At 39.1% G+C, this 17,363-nt stretch overlaps 3 protein-coding genes and 4 non-coding genes across 10 annotated transcripts in view; 1 reads left to right on the top strand and 6 right to left on the bottom strand.

Annotated features, from left to right (window-relative positions):
• The first annotated feature begins 1,469 nt into the window (after positions 1-1,469).
• Positions 1,470-4,210, top strand: LOC111811291 (transcription factor bHLH95). The gene is made up of 3 exons (XM_023698068.2): positions 1,470-1,758; positions 3,014-3,508; positions 3,610-4,210. Exons 1-3 carry the CDS (start codon positions 1,513-1,515, stop codon positions 3,703-3,705), a joined length of 837 nt encoding a protein of 278 aa, XP_023553836.2. The 5' UTR covers positions 1,470-1,512; the 3' UTR covers positions 3,706-4,210.
• A 269-nt stretch (positions 4,211-4,479) lies between these two features.
• LOC111811265 (glycoprotein 3-alpha-L-fucosyltransferase FUT11) lies at positions 4,480-10,756 on the bottom strand. The gene is made up of 7 exons (XM_023698032.2): positions 10,018-10,756; positions 9,594-9,754; positions 7,472-7,713; positions 6,350-6,454; positions 5,473-5,629; positions 5,157-5,384; positions 4,480-5,070 (listed from the first exon to the last, which is right to left on the bottom strand). Exons 1-7 carry the CDS (start codon positions 10,396-10,398, stop codon positions 4,815-4,817), a joined length of 1,530 nt encoding a protein of 509 aa, XP_023553800.2. The 5' UTR covers positions 10,399-10,756; the 3' UTR covers positions 4,480-4,814.
• A 1,004-nt stretch (positions 10,757-11,760) lies between these two features.
• On the bottom strand, positions 11,761-15,209 carry LOC111811294 (cold-regulated protein 27). Of its 4 annotated transcripts, none has more exons than XR_002817522.2 (5): positions 14,854-15,209; positions 14,171-14,329; positions 13,792-14,074; positions 12,309-12,786; positions 11,761-12,009 (listed from the first exon to the last, which is right to left on the bottom strand). XR_002817522.2 is itself a non-coding variant. In XM_023698071.2 (5 exons), exons 1-5 carry the CDS (start codon positions 15,037-15,039, stop codon positions 12,544-12,546), a joined length of 774 nt encoding a protein of 257 aa, XP_023553839.2. In that variant the 5' UTR covers positions 15,040-15,209; the 3' UTR covers positions 12,011-12,543. The 4 variants fall into 4 exon arrangements, 3 of the variants coding, with proteins under 3 accessions (XP_023553839.2, XP_023553840.2, XP_023553838.2); XM_023698071.2 differs by lacking the exon at positions 11,761-12,009 and having other exon boundaries at positions 12,011-12,579; positions 12,677-12,786; XM_023698072.2 differs by lacking the exon at positions 11,761-12,009 and having other exon boundaries at positions 12,011-12,786; positions 13,792-13,947; positions 14,140-14,329.
• Positions 15,210-16,619: 1,410 nt separating this feature from the next.
• On the bottom strand, positions 16,620-16,692 carry TRNAR-UCU (transfer RNA arginine (anticodon UCU)). The gene has a single exon. It is a non-coding gene; the product is annotated as a tRNA-Arg (tRNA).
• A 102-nt stretch (positions 16,693-16,794) lies between these two features.
• Positions 16,795-16,867, bottom strand: TRNAR-UCU (transfer RNA arginine (anticodon UCU)). The gene has a single exon. It is a non-coding gene; the product is annotated as a tRNA-Arg (tRNA).
• A 277-nt stretch (positions 16,868-17,144) lies between these two features.
• Positions 17,145-17,217, bottom strand: TRNAR-UCU (transfer RNA arginine (anticodon UCU)). The gene has a single exon. It is a non-coding gene; the product is annotated as a tRNA-Arg (tRNA).
• Positions 17,218-17,319: 102 nt separating this feature from the next.
• The window catches only part of TRNAR-UCU (transfer RNA arginine (anticodon UCU)), a 75-nt gene continuing 31 nt past the window's right edge, over positions 17,320-17,363 (bottom strand). The window contains exon 1 of the tRNA in view: positions 17,320-17,363. This exon is cut by the window's right edge and continues 31 nt beyond it. This is a non-coding gene — a tRNA (tRNA-Arg).

Raw genomic sequence — 17,363 nt, 5'->3', positions numbered from 1 at the left:
AAATAAAAATATTATTATATCATAATGAACCTTAGATAAATGTACGTAACTCTTAGTTTATGTTAGTGATATTTACTTTCCCCTACATGTCGCGTATGTTTTATGTATGATTTTATGAGGTTTTATGTTCGGTGAGACCTGGTTCTACCAATGAGTGACCAACTGACCTCTAATGACGTTTAATGTTACAGAAATGACCCATTGAAGCACCATAGTTGGTGATCATAGAGGCTTTTATGAGGTAATGTGTTGGGATAGGCCGAGCACAATTAGAGTATTGTTTACTGACCTCTAGTGTGCTTTGTTCTTACTAAACTAGCCCACACATGTACCATAATTGGTATAGCTTGGAAATAGGTCAATAGTCCTCGAGACATAGTATTTTTCATGTTTTTTTATTGTTATCGAAAACGCTTAGGCACATATATGTATAACATTAGGATCCCACATGTAATCAATATTATGAGCTTTAAGTATAAGTACAGATCCCACCCTTAACTAAAGTTGCTTATTGAATATATTTTTATTGTGAAATCTCACAATGGTGGGAGAGGGAAACGAAACATTCTTTATAAGGGGTGTGGAAACATCTCCTTAGCAGATGCGTTTTAAAACCGTGAGACTAACAACGATACGTAACGAGCCAAATCGGACAATATCTACTAGCAGTGAGCTTGAGCTATTACATTTATACTCACTCATGCTACTTTTCATTTCCATTTTTAAATGATGCTTAGACTCACGAGGCGTGTGGAGAAAGCATTTGAGCTCACAAGGCTATGGAGACGGTGACGGATCAGAATCTTAGAAGCCTTCAGTTTTTTTGTTCACTATTTTTCAAACAACGACATTATTGATTAAATCGAGTTGTTATTGTTGGATGATGAAAATCCCACATCGGCTAATTTAGAGAATGATCATGAGTTTATAATCAAGGAATACTCTCTCCATTGAAAAGAGGCATTTTGGGAAGGCTAAAGCAAAGCCATGAGAGGTTATGCTCAAAGTGGATATATCATATCATTGTAGAGAGTCGTGTTCATCTAACAGTTATATCGTGGTAACAATCATAACACCTCACCATGAATCATCTCAAATTACTCTCGATTCCACCCCACCGTAGTCTTCATTTGTAGCAACCCTAGCCGGCAACTACATATCGAACCGGAACTCTACTTGAATGGATTAATTTCATTTTGAATCGATAAACATAAAAAAAAAATAAAAATAAAAAATAATAATAAAAGAAAAAGAGAGGGAAAAAAAAGCAATAAAAGTAGAAAAAAGGGAATAAAAAAAGAAAAGGAGAGCCAGCCAGAGTCGAAGTGTGGGGTCGGAGGTTCGAGTAATAGCCGGGGCATCCGTTTTTGTTTTGGAGCGCCGTAACGGCCATGCATCCTCCTTATGATTGTATTTTGTGCTTTTTCTCTAACCCCTTTTTATTCTCTCTTAAAACCCCCCCCCCCCACTCTCCCTTCCCTCTCATCACACCCACCGCCGCCCATCTCCGCCATGTCCAGCCTCCACCACCTCCCTTGGGCCCTCCTCAACTCCTGCTCCGACACCGATCATTTCCCTCCGCCGCCCACGCAGTCCGGGAAGAAGAGAGAGGCGGCGGCGGTGGCGGCGGAGAGAAAATCATGTGGCGGGGCCGCGTCCGCTCATGATATTCATATTTGGACGGAGAGAGAACGGCGGAAGAAAATGAGAACCATGTTCGCTAATCTTCATGCTTTGCTTCCTCATCTTCCTGCCAAGGTATTATTTATTTATTTATTTATTTATTTATATATATATAAGAGACAAGCAGTGGCATTATCATCAACCCTTTTTAATTAATAATAATGGAGAGATTTGATTTTAATGGCATGTTTTTAATGTAAATAAATAAAAAAGGGACATGTTTTTTTTTTAATGGAAAATAAAACAAATAGAGTATTGAAGAACATTCACATTTTTTAAGAAAAGTGGCAATTGTCTGTTTTTTGTTTTAAGAAATTTGTTGTCATGTTTTTTTTTTAAATTAAAAATAATAATTTAAGTTTGTTTTGTCTCGGGAATAGATATAATCATTGTGAGTATCTCCAAGAGTGAAAAAATTTTCTTAACAAACACGTTTTAAAAACCTTGAGGTGAGAAAGGAGCAAAACATTCTTTATAAATGTGTGGAAAATTCTCCTTAATAGCCAACCCGAGAGGTAAAACCTAAGAAGTATAATATCGGCTAGTGGTAAGCTTGAGCTGTTACAATCTATGTTACTGAACCAGTTTAGTTAATGAGAATAAATCTCTCTCCTTACTCTTCATTCCTAGTCCCGTTTGATGTGGGTAGTGTTACTGACCCAGTTTAACTAATGTTAGCAGTGAACTTGGACTGCTTTCTGCTTACTCTTTGTTTGATGTGGGTAGTGTTATTGACCCAGTTTAGCTAATGCTAACGGTAAACTTGGACTGCTTTCTGCTTACTCTTCATTCCTAGTCCCATTTGAGATGGGTAGTGTTACTGACCTAGTTTAGCTAATGCTAGCGGTGAACTTGGACTGCTTTCTGCTTACTCTTCATTCCTAGTCCGTTTGATTTGGGTAGTGTTAGTGACCCAGTTTAGCTAATGCTAGCGGTGAACTTGGACTGCTTTTTGCTTACTCTTCATTCCTAGTCCCGTTTGATGTGGGTAGTGTTACTGACCCAGTTTAGCTAATGCTAGCGGTGAACTTGAACTGCTTTCTGCTTACTCTTCATTCCTAGTCCCGTTTGAAGTGAGTAATGTTATTGACCTAGTTTAGCTAACGAGAAAAAATCTCTCTGCATACTGTTCATTCTTAATCCCTTTTGAGGTGGGTTTCTGCGGGGCCCTGGGTTTAATGGACATTAGAATCTCAAATCGTTTTTTAGCAACGAACGAGATAAGAATTCGAATCTCTAGTTTATTGGTCGAGCACGTGGGGTGGGTTGGCATGCATGCATAGGCTTTTGTGGGTGAAATAATAATCTAATAATGAATGGGTAATGGCAGGTTGACAAATCCAGTTTAGTAGACGAAGCAGTAAACCACATAAGAACCCTTCAACAAACCCTTCAAAATCTCCACAAACAAAAGCTGGAAAGGCTCAACAACGACACTAATCCATCTCTGAGCTTCTCCAAGATTGTTCATCATCCCTCCGCCCGTTCCTCAGCCGCCACGACCCGCGAGGCCTTCTTGGCCGACCAAGCTTCCTCCACCAACGACATGTCGTCCACTCTATTTCCTCAGCTTTCCACCGTCGCCGCTGCAGGCGACAATGTTGTTAGTATTCTCCCTTCGCCACTCTCCTCCTTCCAGACTTGGTTGTCCTCCAACCTCGTCTTGAATGTTTGCGGCCACCATGCCCATTTCTGTATCTGCTCCGTCAAGAAGCCTGGTTTGTTCCCCACGCTTTGTTATGTTCTTGAGAAGCATGAAATCCACGTTGTTTCGGCTCATGTCTCCTCGGATTACCATCGCTCCTTTTTTATGATTCATGCCCATGTAAGTATTCGTCGTACGTTCTTTACATGTTCACTTCTTTGTTTTTTTTTATTGAGATCATTTCGAAACATGTTTGTAACGAGTTGTTTTGACGAATGTAGGTGAACGGAGGTTACGATGAATTTGAGGCGGCGACCGTGGCGGAAGATACATTCAAAGAAGCTGCGAGGGAGATCATCTTCTGGTTGTCTTCTTGATGGGATTGTCCCATAGAATTTTGTCTTGTTTATAAAATATAGATGCTTGAATGTTCTTGACTAGGGAAGTTTCTACTCAATAAATGCTATTAGGTTCTTTTAACTTGATTAGGAAAGTAGAATAGATTTTCATTTTTTTGGGCGAGTTGCAAAATGCTTGAACGGAGAGAAGCGAAACATTCTCTATAAGGGTATGAAAACTGTGAGGCTGATGGTGCTAGTGATGGGCTTGGGCTGTTAAAAATGATATTAGAGTCAGACACCGGACAACGTGTCAGCAAGGATGTTGGGCCCCAAAGGGGTGGATTGTGAGATCTCAAATGGGTTGAAGCAGAGAATGAAACATTTCTTACCAGAGTGTGGAAACCTCTCCCTATTAGACACGTTTTAAAACCCTGATGCTGACGGTGATACGTAACAGACCAAAACGAACAATATCGGCTAGCGATGGGCTTACCGAAAAGAATGAAAAATGACTTTGAAAATTACCAAGTTTTTGACAAGGGAATGATCCCTTGGTCCTAGCCATTTTTCTTTTTGAAATTGGGGCATTGGTCCAAATTTCGAGAAAAAGTCACTTGTTTTTCATTCTTGTTGATCGCTCGAGTCTATAGGCTACCTCTCCTATCCGCTTAACCTTGCCTGAAAGGGACCCTCCTGTTTCATATGAACTGGAAGGCTGGAGGAGTCAGCATAGAACGAAGGAGACAACCCTAATGTTGTCCCTCTATTAGAAGTGTTCCAAAAATGTAATTCGAAGCAATAGTGTGAGAATTCAAACCTCCAACCAAAAAAGAACAAGTACATAATAATTATCGTTGAGCTATACTCACTTTTGAGGCAAATAGTCGTGGAATTGACTAAGATTCAACAAGCAACATAGCCCACAAAGGCCGACTCTATTCTCAACACTTACAACAATGGCGCATGATCTATAACTAGCTGATCGAAGCGAACCCCCTTTAGCAAATATTGCTGGGTTTCCGCTCTTGTCTCATTGCACCCTAAACTTACATTAGTTCAACAACTATGTTATACAAATTACACGTCCAACGACGACCGAGTTAACTGCATATCGGATGCGCTCGGAAGACGAAGAAGCTTTAAATTCAGACAAATATGATTTCCATCTTAGCACAAGGGTGTGTTTCTATGTGAGTTTTGAAATCATCATTACCTTTGAATCTGAAGGTATATAAAGCCTGCTTCTGTGTCAACCCAACTGGATATATCCGATATAGCTTAAGTTCATCTCCTCCTCTTAAGCTTTCAGGCCGTTCTTGCTTCCAAATTGGGACATGTTTCAAAGACTTGAACTTTTCGAGTACTCTCGATTCTAAAGCCTCCAACGTTAAATTTCCCGACCTGCCATTGTCGAGGCCGAATGATTTGGTTTACCCAAAGAAAAGCCTTTGAAAACACATAACTTCGTTTCGAGTTGAAAGGGTTACCTCAAGAAAATGGATTGCATTTCGAACCGCCCTCTCTCCCTTACGTATAAATGATACACCGTTTCGGAGCCACGGGAGCACTTGCACGGTCGTTTCTTGAACTCGGGACTGGTTTCTTCTTTCTCGTGGATGATGGTTGCTAAGTGGATGCAAAGGCGACACGATGAGTGTACTGCTGCCATATCGACAAGGGCCTTGAACGAATCGGATGGACCATCGTGCTTCCATCTATAAGATAAGACAGCCAAATCTTCATCAGATGGAGTGAGAAACAAATGAGGGAAATTAATCCGACTAACGTCGTTGTTCCGAGTACCTTAGTGATTGATTGTACATTTTGGGATTCTCTGCGAGGTATTTCATGGACTTGGCAACCGACTCGACATCGGAAATTTCCTTGATATGCAAATATGAATCAGGAGAAGGAGCAAACTCCTTGATATTTGGAGTACCAACCACCACCGGAATAGTTCCTACAAATAATTGCATCGGCACTCTTAACGAAAATTCGACAAAACGACAATGTTGCATTAAAACTCTTATGGAATTCTTCAAAGTTATTTTCTAAAAGTATTCGGGTAGAAATATGTGCTAAAGCGAGCGTATAAAGAAGTATAACGTAACTAATCCTAGAGGTGTAGTGTGTCACAACCTCACCCAAAGAAAGTAGGTTGTGAACCCCACACACAAGATAGACAAGGGGCGACCTTCAAGTGGCACCCATCCGGCCACGTGAGAGCCAAGATTGAGAAGTGTCATGATGAGACCAAGGACGGTGCATCATCCAACACACCAAGAGTGTACATCGAAGCTAAGTCGAGACATACACAAGGTTCAAGAGAACGAGACGACACGAGTGTCGAAGACAAGCTCGAAGAGGGCCGGGTAGGACCTCGAGCCAGACCTCAGAAGTTGAGGTTTCGACATGAGTTTCAGAATGCGAGTCGGGAATTAAGTCCGCCGATATGAAAAGTACAACCCAAAATAAAAACCAACAAAACAGACCAATTCAGTTTGGTTCGGTTAGTTTGTATACACCATTCAAAAGAACAAACCACCCATCGTAAAGGCGAACCGTCTAGCCGAAACTCTCGAGAACACAGAAAGATTTCATGAAGTCAAATATAAAACAAAGAAACGGGTCGAGATGTTGGTAACAGCATGAATCAGAGAAATAGGTATGAGGTTCATACCTGCAACAAGAGATTGGAAAAACTTTTCTGTGACATAATCTTCCTCATTGGAATTCTCAAAAGCCAAGCTGAACTTGTAGCGCTTCAAAGTTTCCACTTTGTCAACTGCAAATATGAATCAAATAACAATATCAGCAAATGTTCACCAAGTTCTTCCATTTTCAAATCACTGTATCTCTTATTATTGGCAATGCTTTTGAGTATGGAATCGCATTCGAATAACAACGAAACACACGAGCTGTGGACATAAGTTAAGCCTTTCATGTACCCCTTACAATTAGTAAAGGCGTGTTCGGAGAAAGGGCCTTCCAAAAATGAAGCAGTCTTTGAGAGATAACCTGTAACGGCCCAAATCCACCGCTAGCAGATATTGTTCTCTTTGGGCTTCCCCTCAAGGCTTTAAAACGCGTCTGCTAGGGGAAGGTTTCCACACCCTTATAAATGGTGGTTTGTTCTCCTCCCCAACTAATGTGGGACATCACAATCCACCCCCATTCAGGGCCCAGCGTCCTCGCTAGCACTCTTTCCTTCCTCCAATCGATGTAGGACCGCCCCCAAATCCACCCCCTTTGGGGCCCAGCGTCCTTACTGGCACACCGCCTCGTGTTTACCCCCCTTCGAGGAACAGCAAAAAAGCTGACACATCGTCCGGTGTCTGGCTCTTATACCATTTGTAACGGCCCAGATCCACCACTAGCAGATATTGTCCTCTTTGGGCTTCCCCTCAAGGCTTTAAAACGCGTCTGTTAGGGGAAGGTTTCCACACCCTTATAAATAGTGTTTTGTTCTCCTCCCCAACCAATGTGGGACATCACATAACCCGTGAAGATTTAGTTAACCACGGCCCAAGAAAGAAACCATTTTTAAGGTTTCCCAGGGGATTCTTTCACCAAGGATAAGGAATTCTTGAATACATCAAGAGTCTAAATGAAAAAAAAAAAAAAAAAAAAAAAAAAAAATTGCATTAGTTTTCCCAAGATAACAGTCTAAATGGAAAGAACTATGTTGGTTTCCATCTGCTACCCACCTAAGAACTAACGTTCGAGACGACATTCAATCAAGATACGTTATCAATAATATTGAAAAGTCGGTCAATAAATCAAAGTAAAAGTTGCAGTGCACCTCTTCCATCGCGGTTCCTGTGGCAACTACCATATGAATCAATTTTGACATCCAATTTCTCAAGTGCTTCAAGAGCTTGCAAACGAAAGTTGCGCGCGCCACAATTCGAAATGAAGGCAGCTGCAAGGGCAGGCTCGGTCTTTGGTTGCACTGGTGCCATTATGTCGTATTCTGCCCACGAAAAATATCCAACAGGAACATCTGATGAAAGACTAGTGGTCATAACCACAGTGTAACCCTTCCTACAGAAGAAGTTCATTTATTATAGAGCTATAAAAGAAATATGCATCTAAAAGCAACCTATAAAAAGCAGAGTGACATGTTACAAGCACGAGAAAGAACGCAACATTACCAGAACGTTACAGGGAAAAACATTTCATAAATAAGTATAGGCGAACGAGTTCTCAATTTGTAGGTATTCAATCTTAGACTATCTGAAAGGTGATAATGTGCAAGCGTGGGGAAGAACCTAAGACAATCCCCATATATGAACCTTTGGACTCTGCAGTCCAAGGAAAATAACCACCACTTTGAAGGAAAACTATGGTCCATAATCTAGGTGATGAAAATTGAACAGGACTGAGGAACCAGTAAATCTCCTTGAACCATATAATTTGAAAACGGTAACAGCCCAAGCCCAAGCCCACTACGAGTAGATATTGTCCTTTTTGAGCTTTCTCTTCTAGGTTTCCCCTCTAGGTTTTAAAACGCATATGCTAAGGAGAGGTTTCCATACCCTTATAAGGAATGTTTCGTTCCTCTCTTCGACCGATGTGGGATCTCACAATCCACCTTCCTTTGGGGGTCCAATGTCCTGGCTAGCACACTGTCCAGCGTCTGGCTCTGATACCATTTGTAACAGCTCAAGCTCAAGTCCACTGTTAGCAGATATTGTCCTCTTTGGGCTTTTCCTTCTAGGTCTCCCCTTATAGTTTTAAAACGTGTCTGCAGGGAGAGGTTTCCACACCCTTATAAGGAATGCTTCATTCCCCTCTTGAACCGACATGGGATCTCACAATCTACTTCTCTTGGGGGCGCAGAGTCCTCGCTAGCACACCACCTGAAGTCTGGCTCTGATACCATTTGTAACAGCCCAAGCCCACCGCTAGTAAATATTATCCTCTTTGGGCTTTCTCTTCTAGGCTTCTCCTCAAGGTTTTAGAACGTAAGGAGAGGTTTCCACCCCCTTATAAGGAATGCTTCGTTCCTATCTCCACTAATGTGGGATCTCACAATCCACCCTCCTTGGGGGCCCAACGTCCTCACTGGCACAGCATCTGAATTTTGGTTCTGATACTATTTGTAACAGCCCAAATCCACCGTTAGTAGATATTGTCATCTTTGGGTTTTCCTTTATGGGCTTCCCCTCAAGGTTTTAAAACGCGTCTGCTAGGGAGAGATTTCTACACCCTTATAAGGAATGTTTCGTTCCCTTCTCCAACTGATGTGGGATCTCACAATCCACCACCCTTGGGAGCCTAGCATCCTCGTTGGCACACCGCCCGGAGTTTGGCTCTAATACCATTGTAACAACCCAAGCCCACCATCAACAGATATTGTCCTCTTTGAGCTTTCCCTTCAGGGTTTCCCCTCAAGGTTTTAAAACGCGTCTGCGAGAAAGAGCTTTCCACCCCCTTATAAGGAATGCTTCGTTCCCCTCTCCAACCAATGTGAAATCTCACAAAAACCTACTGACAACTTTATGTGGAACAAAAGAAGAGAAGAAGATGTTGAGTAAGCTCCACAAGAGGAGGGATACCTATAAAGTGAAGTGCATGGTAGCAGCTTGAAACTTCACTACATGTTAATTCGCTAGTAACTAAGTTTGTAGGTTGGCTCAAGGGGGCTAGCTTGGCATTTGAATTAGACTTGGGAGAGAGCAGGACTCTCAAATTACCTATAACCTTGGCTAGAACAGAAGATTCCTCCTTGATTACCAATTTTTTCTTACTGCTATCAGTTTCAAATGAACAAAGAACATGTACCAAGACCAGCAGTGATGTTCACTATCATCACCAAGACTATAATTATCATTGAGAATCACTGCAGTCATCAGGAATAATGTAATGGAAAGCAGTTCTCGAAACTGTAACAATCCATCATATTAGTTAAGCTTACCCACCGTCTTGCCAAATCAATATTGTTCTCTGGATAGTAATGCGACGATTCCATCGACCGAAGGACGCTAGCAACTCGACCTTGTTGAGGTGATCCCAATGCAGCATCAGGCTGCTCACCAGGATTCAATCCAAACTGGCATCCCACATCACAAGTTTTCCAATCCTATGAAGAATTTCAAAAGGGTAAACACCAATTTCTAGGAACTTAAAACTGAAGAAGAACAAGAATCTAGTTTGCTACAAACAAGAACGTATGGCAATCAATGCCCACAAAACTCAATTATGTAACTAAAAGAGGTCATTAACTAAGCAATTCCAGTAAGAGATCTAACAAACTCAGACATTGGTATTAACGAAGCAAACTCTTGTTCAAGCCAAAAGACAGTAAGATCAAAACTCCAAGATAAAAGGAGAGATAGAAAGAACCTTCTCGGACCCAGAAACCAAAACAGGTTTCCTTTTGAAGTCCCTAGAGTACTCCACCGCATCCTCCTTCTCCAGCCACTCCTCACAGTTAACTCTACCCATTACTCCATCAATTGTGATTCCAGTGCTAACATCTTCGATTTCTTCTTGCAAAGGCGGAGGTCCATAGAATAAGTCGACCCAAGAGTCCACCATAGCCGCATTTTTCGCGATATCGAGCCGACTTAGAGAAGCGATCTCTGCTATGACCACCATCGCTACAAACAGAGGCAAGAAATGGGTCCATTTCCACTTGCTTGCTGGAGAAACCCCATTAAAACCCATCGAATCATTATGGGTCGTTCCTGTTCTAAAGATTTTTGGCTTTGAAAACATACCCATCTGGGAAATCAAGAAGTTGAAGAAATTTGGGCGAGAAAACGAAAAGAAGAGGAAAGGGATTGTTGATGAACAGAGTGGAATTGACTTGTTTTCAACATTTAAAGGTGTGTTGAAGCAATAGGCATAGTTAAGGCCAATTGGGTCAGAGCAGAAGGAAAGGGAATGATGAAAAGTGGAGTGGGGTTCGCTGGTGTGTCAATGGTTTCGTGTTCTTCAATCAAGAGAACAGGATTGTGAAGAAGAATCAAGCAAGAGCGTGGATTTTGGTTGATTTTGAAGTCTACGCTTAAAGCGGAGTACCTAATCCCTTAGTTTTTGCTGTGAAAGTTTCATACTCTTCGTTGGATTATGTCTCTCTTTGGACAACACTGTGGGCAGATGAACACCTTTATCGTTAAAACTTTGAGGCAATCTATGGAATATAATTTCTAATTTTATGTTTTCTTTTTTAATATTCTCAATAAGAAAAAAGAAAAAAAAATAACAAATATCTTAAATTTTCTAAAAAAAGTTATTAAAAAGTATCTATTAATTGCCCTTATGTTTTTTTCCTTAGATATATATTTAGACGATTTTTTATTAATAGCTTTGAAGTTATTTTTAGAAAATTTATCATCATACCATTTCTCCATAAATGATTTTTAAATTAATCTAAGTATTTTTATTAATTGTGATTTCTTTTTCTCATTCAAGATCGTCCTTCTTCGGTAAAAAAAAATCTACTTGCGACTCGACTCGACTCAACTCTTCTTCGAGAAAAGACTAGGCAAATTGAGTTGTCAATATAGAATTTCCTACTTCGCTTTCAATTTTACTTGGCAAAAGATAGACGAAGTCTTTCTCCCCTTTTTTTATCGATTTTTTTCTTCATTCAAGGGTAAAATAAGTCAATTTATGACACTCAGCCGATCTTTTGTTTAGTATTGGTTTATAAAAGCAGAAAGATCTACTCTAAACCTGACTTGATTGAACAAGATAAAAGACGAAGATCAAAGTAAGACTCAACATTAATTCGAGCATATTCTTTCGTGAACCTATTTATTCTTGAACCTATTCTATAAACTCGGTCTCACTACTTCCATCCTACTCGTTGCCCAAAACAACTTGAGCATTGTACAAGTGCTTAAGACTCCTTAGGGCCGACATGCTCGGAAGCAAACTACCAAAAGCCTATCAGAGAGAACTTGGCTTGGTTAGTTGATTCATCCATTTTCAACCCCAACAAACAACCAAACATGAATTCATTGACATTTTATTTTAGTAATAATTGGATCATATTTGAAATTAATATTTTTCTAATATATATATATATATATATATTTTCCATACACCATTCAGTCATTCACATATTCAAAATCATGTCTTTTATTTGTTAGAATATTAGGGACAAAATAGCAACAATCATCACAAATTTTCTAAGAAAAAACCAACAATGGTTTTTTGAAAGAAAAAAAAAAGATTGAATCTGCATATTATAGCTTATATAAGATCGTAACGAAGCAAGCAAAGATATAATAGCTTAAGTCCCGTTTGATAACCATTCGAACAAAGCAACTACTCAAGCAAGCACTTAGCCATCAACATACTCCATAAGCAAGAGAAAGGCTCCACCTAAAGAGAATCAATAAGTCTGTTCAAATCTATTGTTTTATGTAATAGTAATTTACATTTGAGGTCTCTACCTGAACTTCAAAATAAGAGTATTTCAAAACAGATGAAAAAGGGTGTGTATATCTATATCAGTATCAGGGTCGGTGTCTAGCTTTCTCTATATCATGTATATTCATACCCTAAATCTATTGGAATTTCCATTTCTTCAAACTCTAAGAAGAAAAAAAGCAGGAGAAATGAAAGGGTTAACATATATTTCACTCTATATTTGATGAACTAAGAAAAAGTTTAGTTTGTACCATAAACAAACGTATTTTCTCCTTCCAGCCGTAGATCTTCTGGTAGAATTATTGTTGTCACTTCCCTTATTTACTTTTCGATGCTCTTTCAAAAGGAAAACAGAATCGTGTCGCGTTCGGTTAACGAGCTTGAACAGCCAGGTGTTTTCACATGTTGGAATGAGTTGTTGTCAGCTCCCTCTAACACAGTAACACAAATCTGAATTTGGAGGCACAAAGTTTTTGCATCTGGCTTTTATCTTTCTGATGATAATCTTTTATATGGTGCAACCTAAGAGATGAAATAGCAGCATATTCGGTCTTGGATCATTTGTAAAATGCAATTATTGGTTCTCCAAAGAGAAATCAATGGCAATCCCGAGTTTTACCCGGTCGTTGCCTGAAGAATCAGAGGAAGCTTTCTTTAATCGTTTTGTAATGGGCGTGCCATCAGACAACTCTCCTGGATGAGTATCCACAAAGTTTTGATCTGAAACTTCTGCAATGAAGAGATAATAGACACTACGTTAGTATGAAAACAGAAAAATCACATTAAGCATTAAACATTCATAAAAGAAGGTAAATTCCTTAACATGGATGCTCTAATTTGACCGCAGTGTTATGACCTCAAGAATTTCTGCTTTGATTCATCCCTAAACAGCTACTGTCCTAGAATTAGTCTACCATTAGCCTGGCTTCATCTAGAGGTTCATCAATATTCAGAATGCTGTCCATCCTAGTCATTTCTACTCGGTTTTATTCATTTTTCCGTACAACAATGTTCATCCAACTTTACATAAAGGACTTCTACTTTTTCAACTATAAATATACATCAAACAACTTCAAATTGATAAGATACGCAATCAGTTAGCCCGTGAGTTCTTAATTGTAACATAGAATGAAGAACTGTGACATTAAATCTTGTGACTCAGGTGTAAACACTATAAATCAAGCTAAGGGAACAAAGTTACCAAAACACTGAAAACCAAGTTGAAACTATCCGATTAAGAACATATAGATTTTCCATTGCTAGGAAGGTAACATAATATCCTAAGCTTGACGTACAAATTTTACAACTCGGATGCACTAAGTCGTATTTCAGAAACCCTCTCATAGGAAACACATTTGATGAACACAGAATTCAAGCAAAAACGTTTGCAGGACTTCAAGTGGTGCAGGCAATGTGGCAACTAATGGTAACATCACAAAGTAATGGTCATATTGGTAACACCAACACAAACTTAAATCAGGAAAATAGTGCATCTAAATGGTGCTTAAGTCAATACTACTACTAGTATAATTATTGCAAACACCTTCAACATTACGAAATATGATTGGAAGATCACAACAACAAAAGTATGAAGCATATGGCCGATCATCATCAATAGTGTACATGCATAATAAGGGAATAGATTACAAATTTTAAGTATATTAGACGGTAGAATCAACGAAAAGTGAGACTCTGGAAAAGGGTTTGGAAAACATGAACAATGTGTTCGGGTACCTGTAACGATTGTATGAGAATCACGACAGCATGGAGGAATCTGCTGAGAACTTCTGGCAGATTGACAGGAGTTTGTCTTGTTTCGTATGTGACTCCTATCACTACAACTTCCACATTCTTCAAGAACATCAGTAGTTTCCAGAGTACACTGTTTTCCTGCAGAAGGGAAATGATTTATCCATACATCCTCTAAAATAGCGGGAGAATCGGCAGTCTTATGCAATAAAGGATCAGTTCTCCCAATGTTAGCCTTCTGCCAGGAGGCATCCTGAAGGACCAGCGACTAAGAAAAGAAATAAAACAAGAGGAAATCATTAAGAAAGTAGAGGAATGATATAGGGAACTCACTCCCACTCTTGCTGTGGATGTATTGCCTCACCTCTGAAGAAGATATATTAGGCATGATCGGCTTCCGACGCACTTTCTGTTTCGAGGAAAAAGCACGAAGATGCCTATATCGATGCAAATCTTGGACAAAAGATGCTTCTAAAGAATCAAGAAATAATCTGTGTTTCTCATCTGTCCAATGTGTTTGCACCTGAAATTTCCAATTAGTAAAACAATTAGTAAAACCATTCCTCATGTTTCACGTGAAATTTTCAAATTGTTCCCTAATATGAGTTAAAATTTAGAGCTAAAACATTTGATACAAATAAAATGAGTGTCCTACAAGAGAAAATAACAACTAAAACAAGGGGAATTCAAAGAGTAAAATGTTTTCTTTTAAAAACAAACAAACAAAATTGAATCACAAAGACTTAACTCGAAATTCATCCACGATTTAACTTGAATATGCCCTAACACTAAACATTCAAATGGGAGGTACCCAAAACCACTCTACCATTAAAAATTTCTAAAGGCACCACCAAGAGAAAAAGAATCACTCATAATCAAGGATATTAGTTTCGAGAGCACAAAAACTAGGTCACACGAACTCCAGGCGCTACGTTCAAAGCAGAAAAACAAAGCACAGTCCGCAAAAAACTCGTTCATACCAAGGAAAAACTCAAAATCATACTTCCAAGAAACAGCAAAAACAAAAGAGAGAGAGTCACAATTTACCGCATCCAGTTGAAAACAATGATGAGAAGGCATCAAAGGCAAATCCCCCTCGGACGCATCAACGGTATTGGAAGAAGAGTAGGATTCGGAGTTCAAACGAGTCAAGTCGCTAGCAGAGACCGACATGGGTGATTCTCGATCTGCAACCGGCGGCGACATGGACGACGGCGTATGAGCGTCTACCATTTCGGAAGGATCAAAGACAAAGCGAAATCGTTCGGAACAGCCAAATATCGAAAATCAAATCAAAGAAAAAATGGAAATCGTGGGCGAAAATTTAGGTCCGAAACCCTCTCGGGATTCAGGCTCGTGCAGATATGAAGAGAGAGAGAGAGAGAGAGAGATTCGGTGAATGGTGGTGGTCTGTGTTTATTTGGGGGCGAAACCCATATAAAAAGGCTCCACATGGGCAACGCTTTTACACGTGTAAAAAGCGTCAACTCAATTCCACGTCATCGCCGATATAAATATCTGTGGCCAATGTCAGCCAGATATTTTTTTTCTGCCAACCTGTGCTAACATGCACCTTTCTCCACGCGCCATTCCGATATTTTTGCGCGCGTGATCTTAAAATCATCTCACTTTCTTCTATGCTTAAGATTTTTATTTTAGATTAAAATATCATTTTATTTTTAAATATCTATATTTTTTAGAAATATTTCTTAATATAAAGAAAAAAAAAACTTATTTTTATTATTTTTATCAATTTTGAAGCATATTAGCAAAATATCTTCCTTTCCATTAAAATTATTTTTATTATATTACCGATATTTTTAAAATAAAAATTAAAGTATATAATTGTCTTTTTTTTTTTTAATATTATTGATTGAAAAATATTAAATATGGTCTAAAATAAAAGATTATAATAACTATTAAAATGGAAGAAGATAAAGTAAAATCAAAATAAAATATTAATAATGCATTATTATTTAGATTTTTGTTTCCAATAAAATATCTAAATGCACTTTTTTGAGTTTCATTCTTAAAGGGAAAATATAATATAATTATAATGTCATAATCAATTATGCTTTTTTTAATAATTCAATTAAGTTCCTTTTTATCCAAACTTTTTTTTAAATAAAAATAAAAATTATACTTTATATTAATATTGTGATTAGTTGAGTAATATTCTACTTCTTGCTTAGTCTTTGTGATTTATCATTGGATTGTTGGAGTCGAATGAAACTCGGTCCGGTGGGACGAAAACTGATAACCACCTAATTAGAAGTCAAACGCCTTAGCCGTTAGGTCACTGGCGCTCATCCAATGGGATATGAAACATGGAAGTAAAAACATTATGTATGGATATACATAATAAAAAATATATATATAAAAAACTTGCAAAAATTATTATCTAACACACCTGATGAGACTCAAACCCACAATTGCCTAATTAGAAGTCAGACGCCTTATCCATTAGGCCACAAGTGTTGTTCCCATGGGACTCAAAACATCTCGAAACCAGAAAACAAGAATTCTCACTATATCAAAAAATTTATACAAATCATTATCTGTCAGACGCCTTATCTATTAGGTCACGGGTGCTCTTCCCATAGGACTCGAAACATCTCAAACCCACAAAATAAGAATTCTCAGACTCGAACCCACAATTGAATTAGAAGTCCCGCCTTATCCACGCACAAAACAATTGAGAATAAACATCTCGAACCCACAAAATAAGAATTCCCATACTCGAACCCACAATCGGATTAGAAGTCCTACCTTATCCACGCACAAAACAAGAATTCTCACTGTATAAAAATTTATACACCCGGTGGGACTCGAACCCACAATCGCCTGATTAGAAGTCAGACGCCTTATCCATTAGGCCACGGGTGCTCCTCCCATGGGACTCGAAACATCTCGAACCCACAAAACAAGAATTCTCACTGCATCAAAAAATTTATACAAACATGAATAACCATGCAACAAAATCATTATCACACCCGGTGGGACTCGAACCCACAATCGCCTGATTAGAAGTCAGACGCCTTATCCATTAGGCCACGGGTGCTCTTTCCATGGGACCCGAAACATCTCAAACCCACAAAACAAGCATTCTCACTGCATCAAAAAATTTATACAAACATAAATAATCGTGCAACAAAAGCATTATCACACCCGATGGGACTCGAACCCACAATCGCCTGATTAAAAGTCAGACGCCTTATCCATTACGCCACAGGTGCTCTTTCCATGGGACCCGAAACATCTCGAACCCACAAAACAAGCATTCTTACTGCATCAAAAAATTTATACAAACATAAATAACCGTGCAACAAAAGCATTATCACACCCAGTGGGACTCGAACCCACAATCGCCTGATTAGAAGTCAGACGCCTTATCCATTAGGCCACGGGTGCTCCTCCCATGGGACTCAAAACATCTCGAACCCACAAAACAAGAATTCTCACTGCATCAAAAAATTTATACAAACATGAATAACCATGCAACAAAATCATTATCACACCCGGTGGGACTCGAGAACCCACAATCGCCTGATTAGAAG

Source organism: Cucurbita pepo, chromosome 15 (genome assembly GCF_057944985.1).
Source record: "Cucurbita pepo subsp. pepo isolate OVF chromosome 15, ASM5794498v1, whole genome shotgun sequence".
In the NCBI taxonomy this organism is placed as follows: Eukaryota; Viridiplantae; Streptophyta; class Magnoliopsida; order Cucurbitales; family Cucurbitaceae; genus Cucurbita; species Cucurbita pepo.
This window is presented reverse-complemented; position numbering and strand designations above follow the sequence as displayed.

Excerpts from the sequence above, each read along its gene's own strand:
- LOC111811294 (XM_023698070.2), bottom strand. The coding sequence starts at position 15,039 with ATGGTAGACGCTCATACGCCGTCGTCCATGTCGCCGCCGGTTGCAGAT. Across the intron at positions 14,075-14,170 it reads CTAATATATCTTCTTCAGAG|TCGCTGGTCCTTCAGGATGC; the intron begins GTGAGGCAATAC and ends TTCTTTTCTTAG. Across the intron at positions 12,787-13,791 it reads TTCTCATACAATCGTTACAG|AAGTTTCAGATCAAAACTTT; the intron begins GTACCCGAACAC and ends TCTTCATTGCAG.
- LOC111811291 (XM_023698068.2), top strand. The coding sequence starts at position 1,513 with ATGTCCAGCCTCCACCACCTCCCTTGGGCCCTCCTCAACTCCTGCTCC. Across the intron at positions 1,759-3,013 it reads TTCCTCATCTTCCTGCCAAG|GTTGACAAATCCAGTTTAGT; the intron begins GTATTATTTATT and ends GGGTAATGGCAG. Across the intron at positions 3,509-3,609 it reads TTTTTATGATTCATGCCCAT|GTGAACGGAGGTTACGATGA; the intron begins GTAAGTATTCGT and ends TGACGAATGTAG.
- LOC111811265 (XM_023698032.2), bottom strand. The coding sequence starts at position 10,398 with ATGGGTATGTTTTCAAAGCCAAAAATCTTTAGAACAGGAACGACCCAT. Across the intron at positions 5,630-6,349 it reads TTTCCAATCTCTTGTTGCAG|GAACTATTCCGGTGGTGGTT; the intron begins GTATGAACCTCA and ends AATTATTTGTAG. Across the intron at positions 5,385-5,472 it reads ATGTACAATCAATCACTAAG|ATGGAAGCACGATGGTCCAT; the intron begins GTACTCGGAACA and ends CTTATCTTATAG.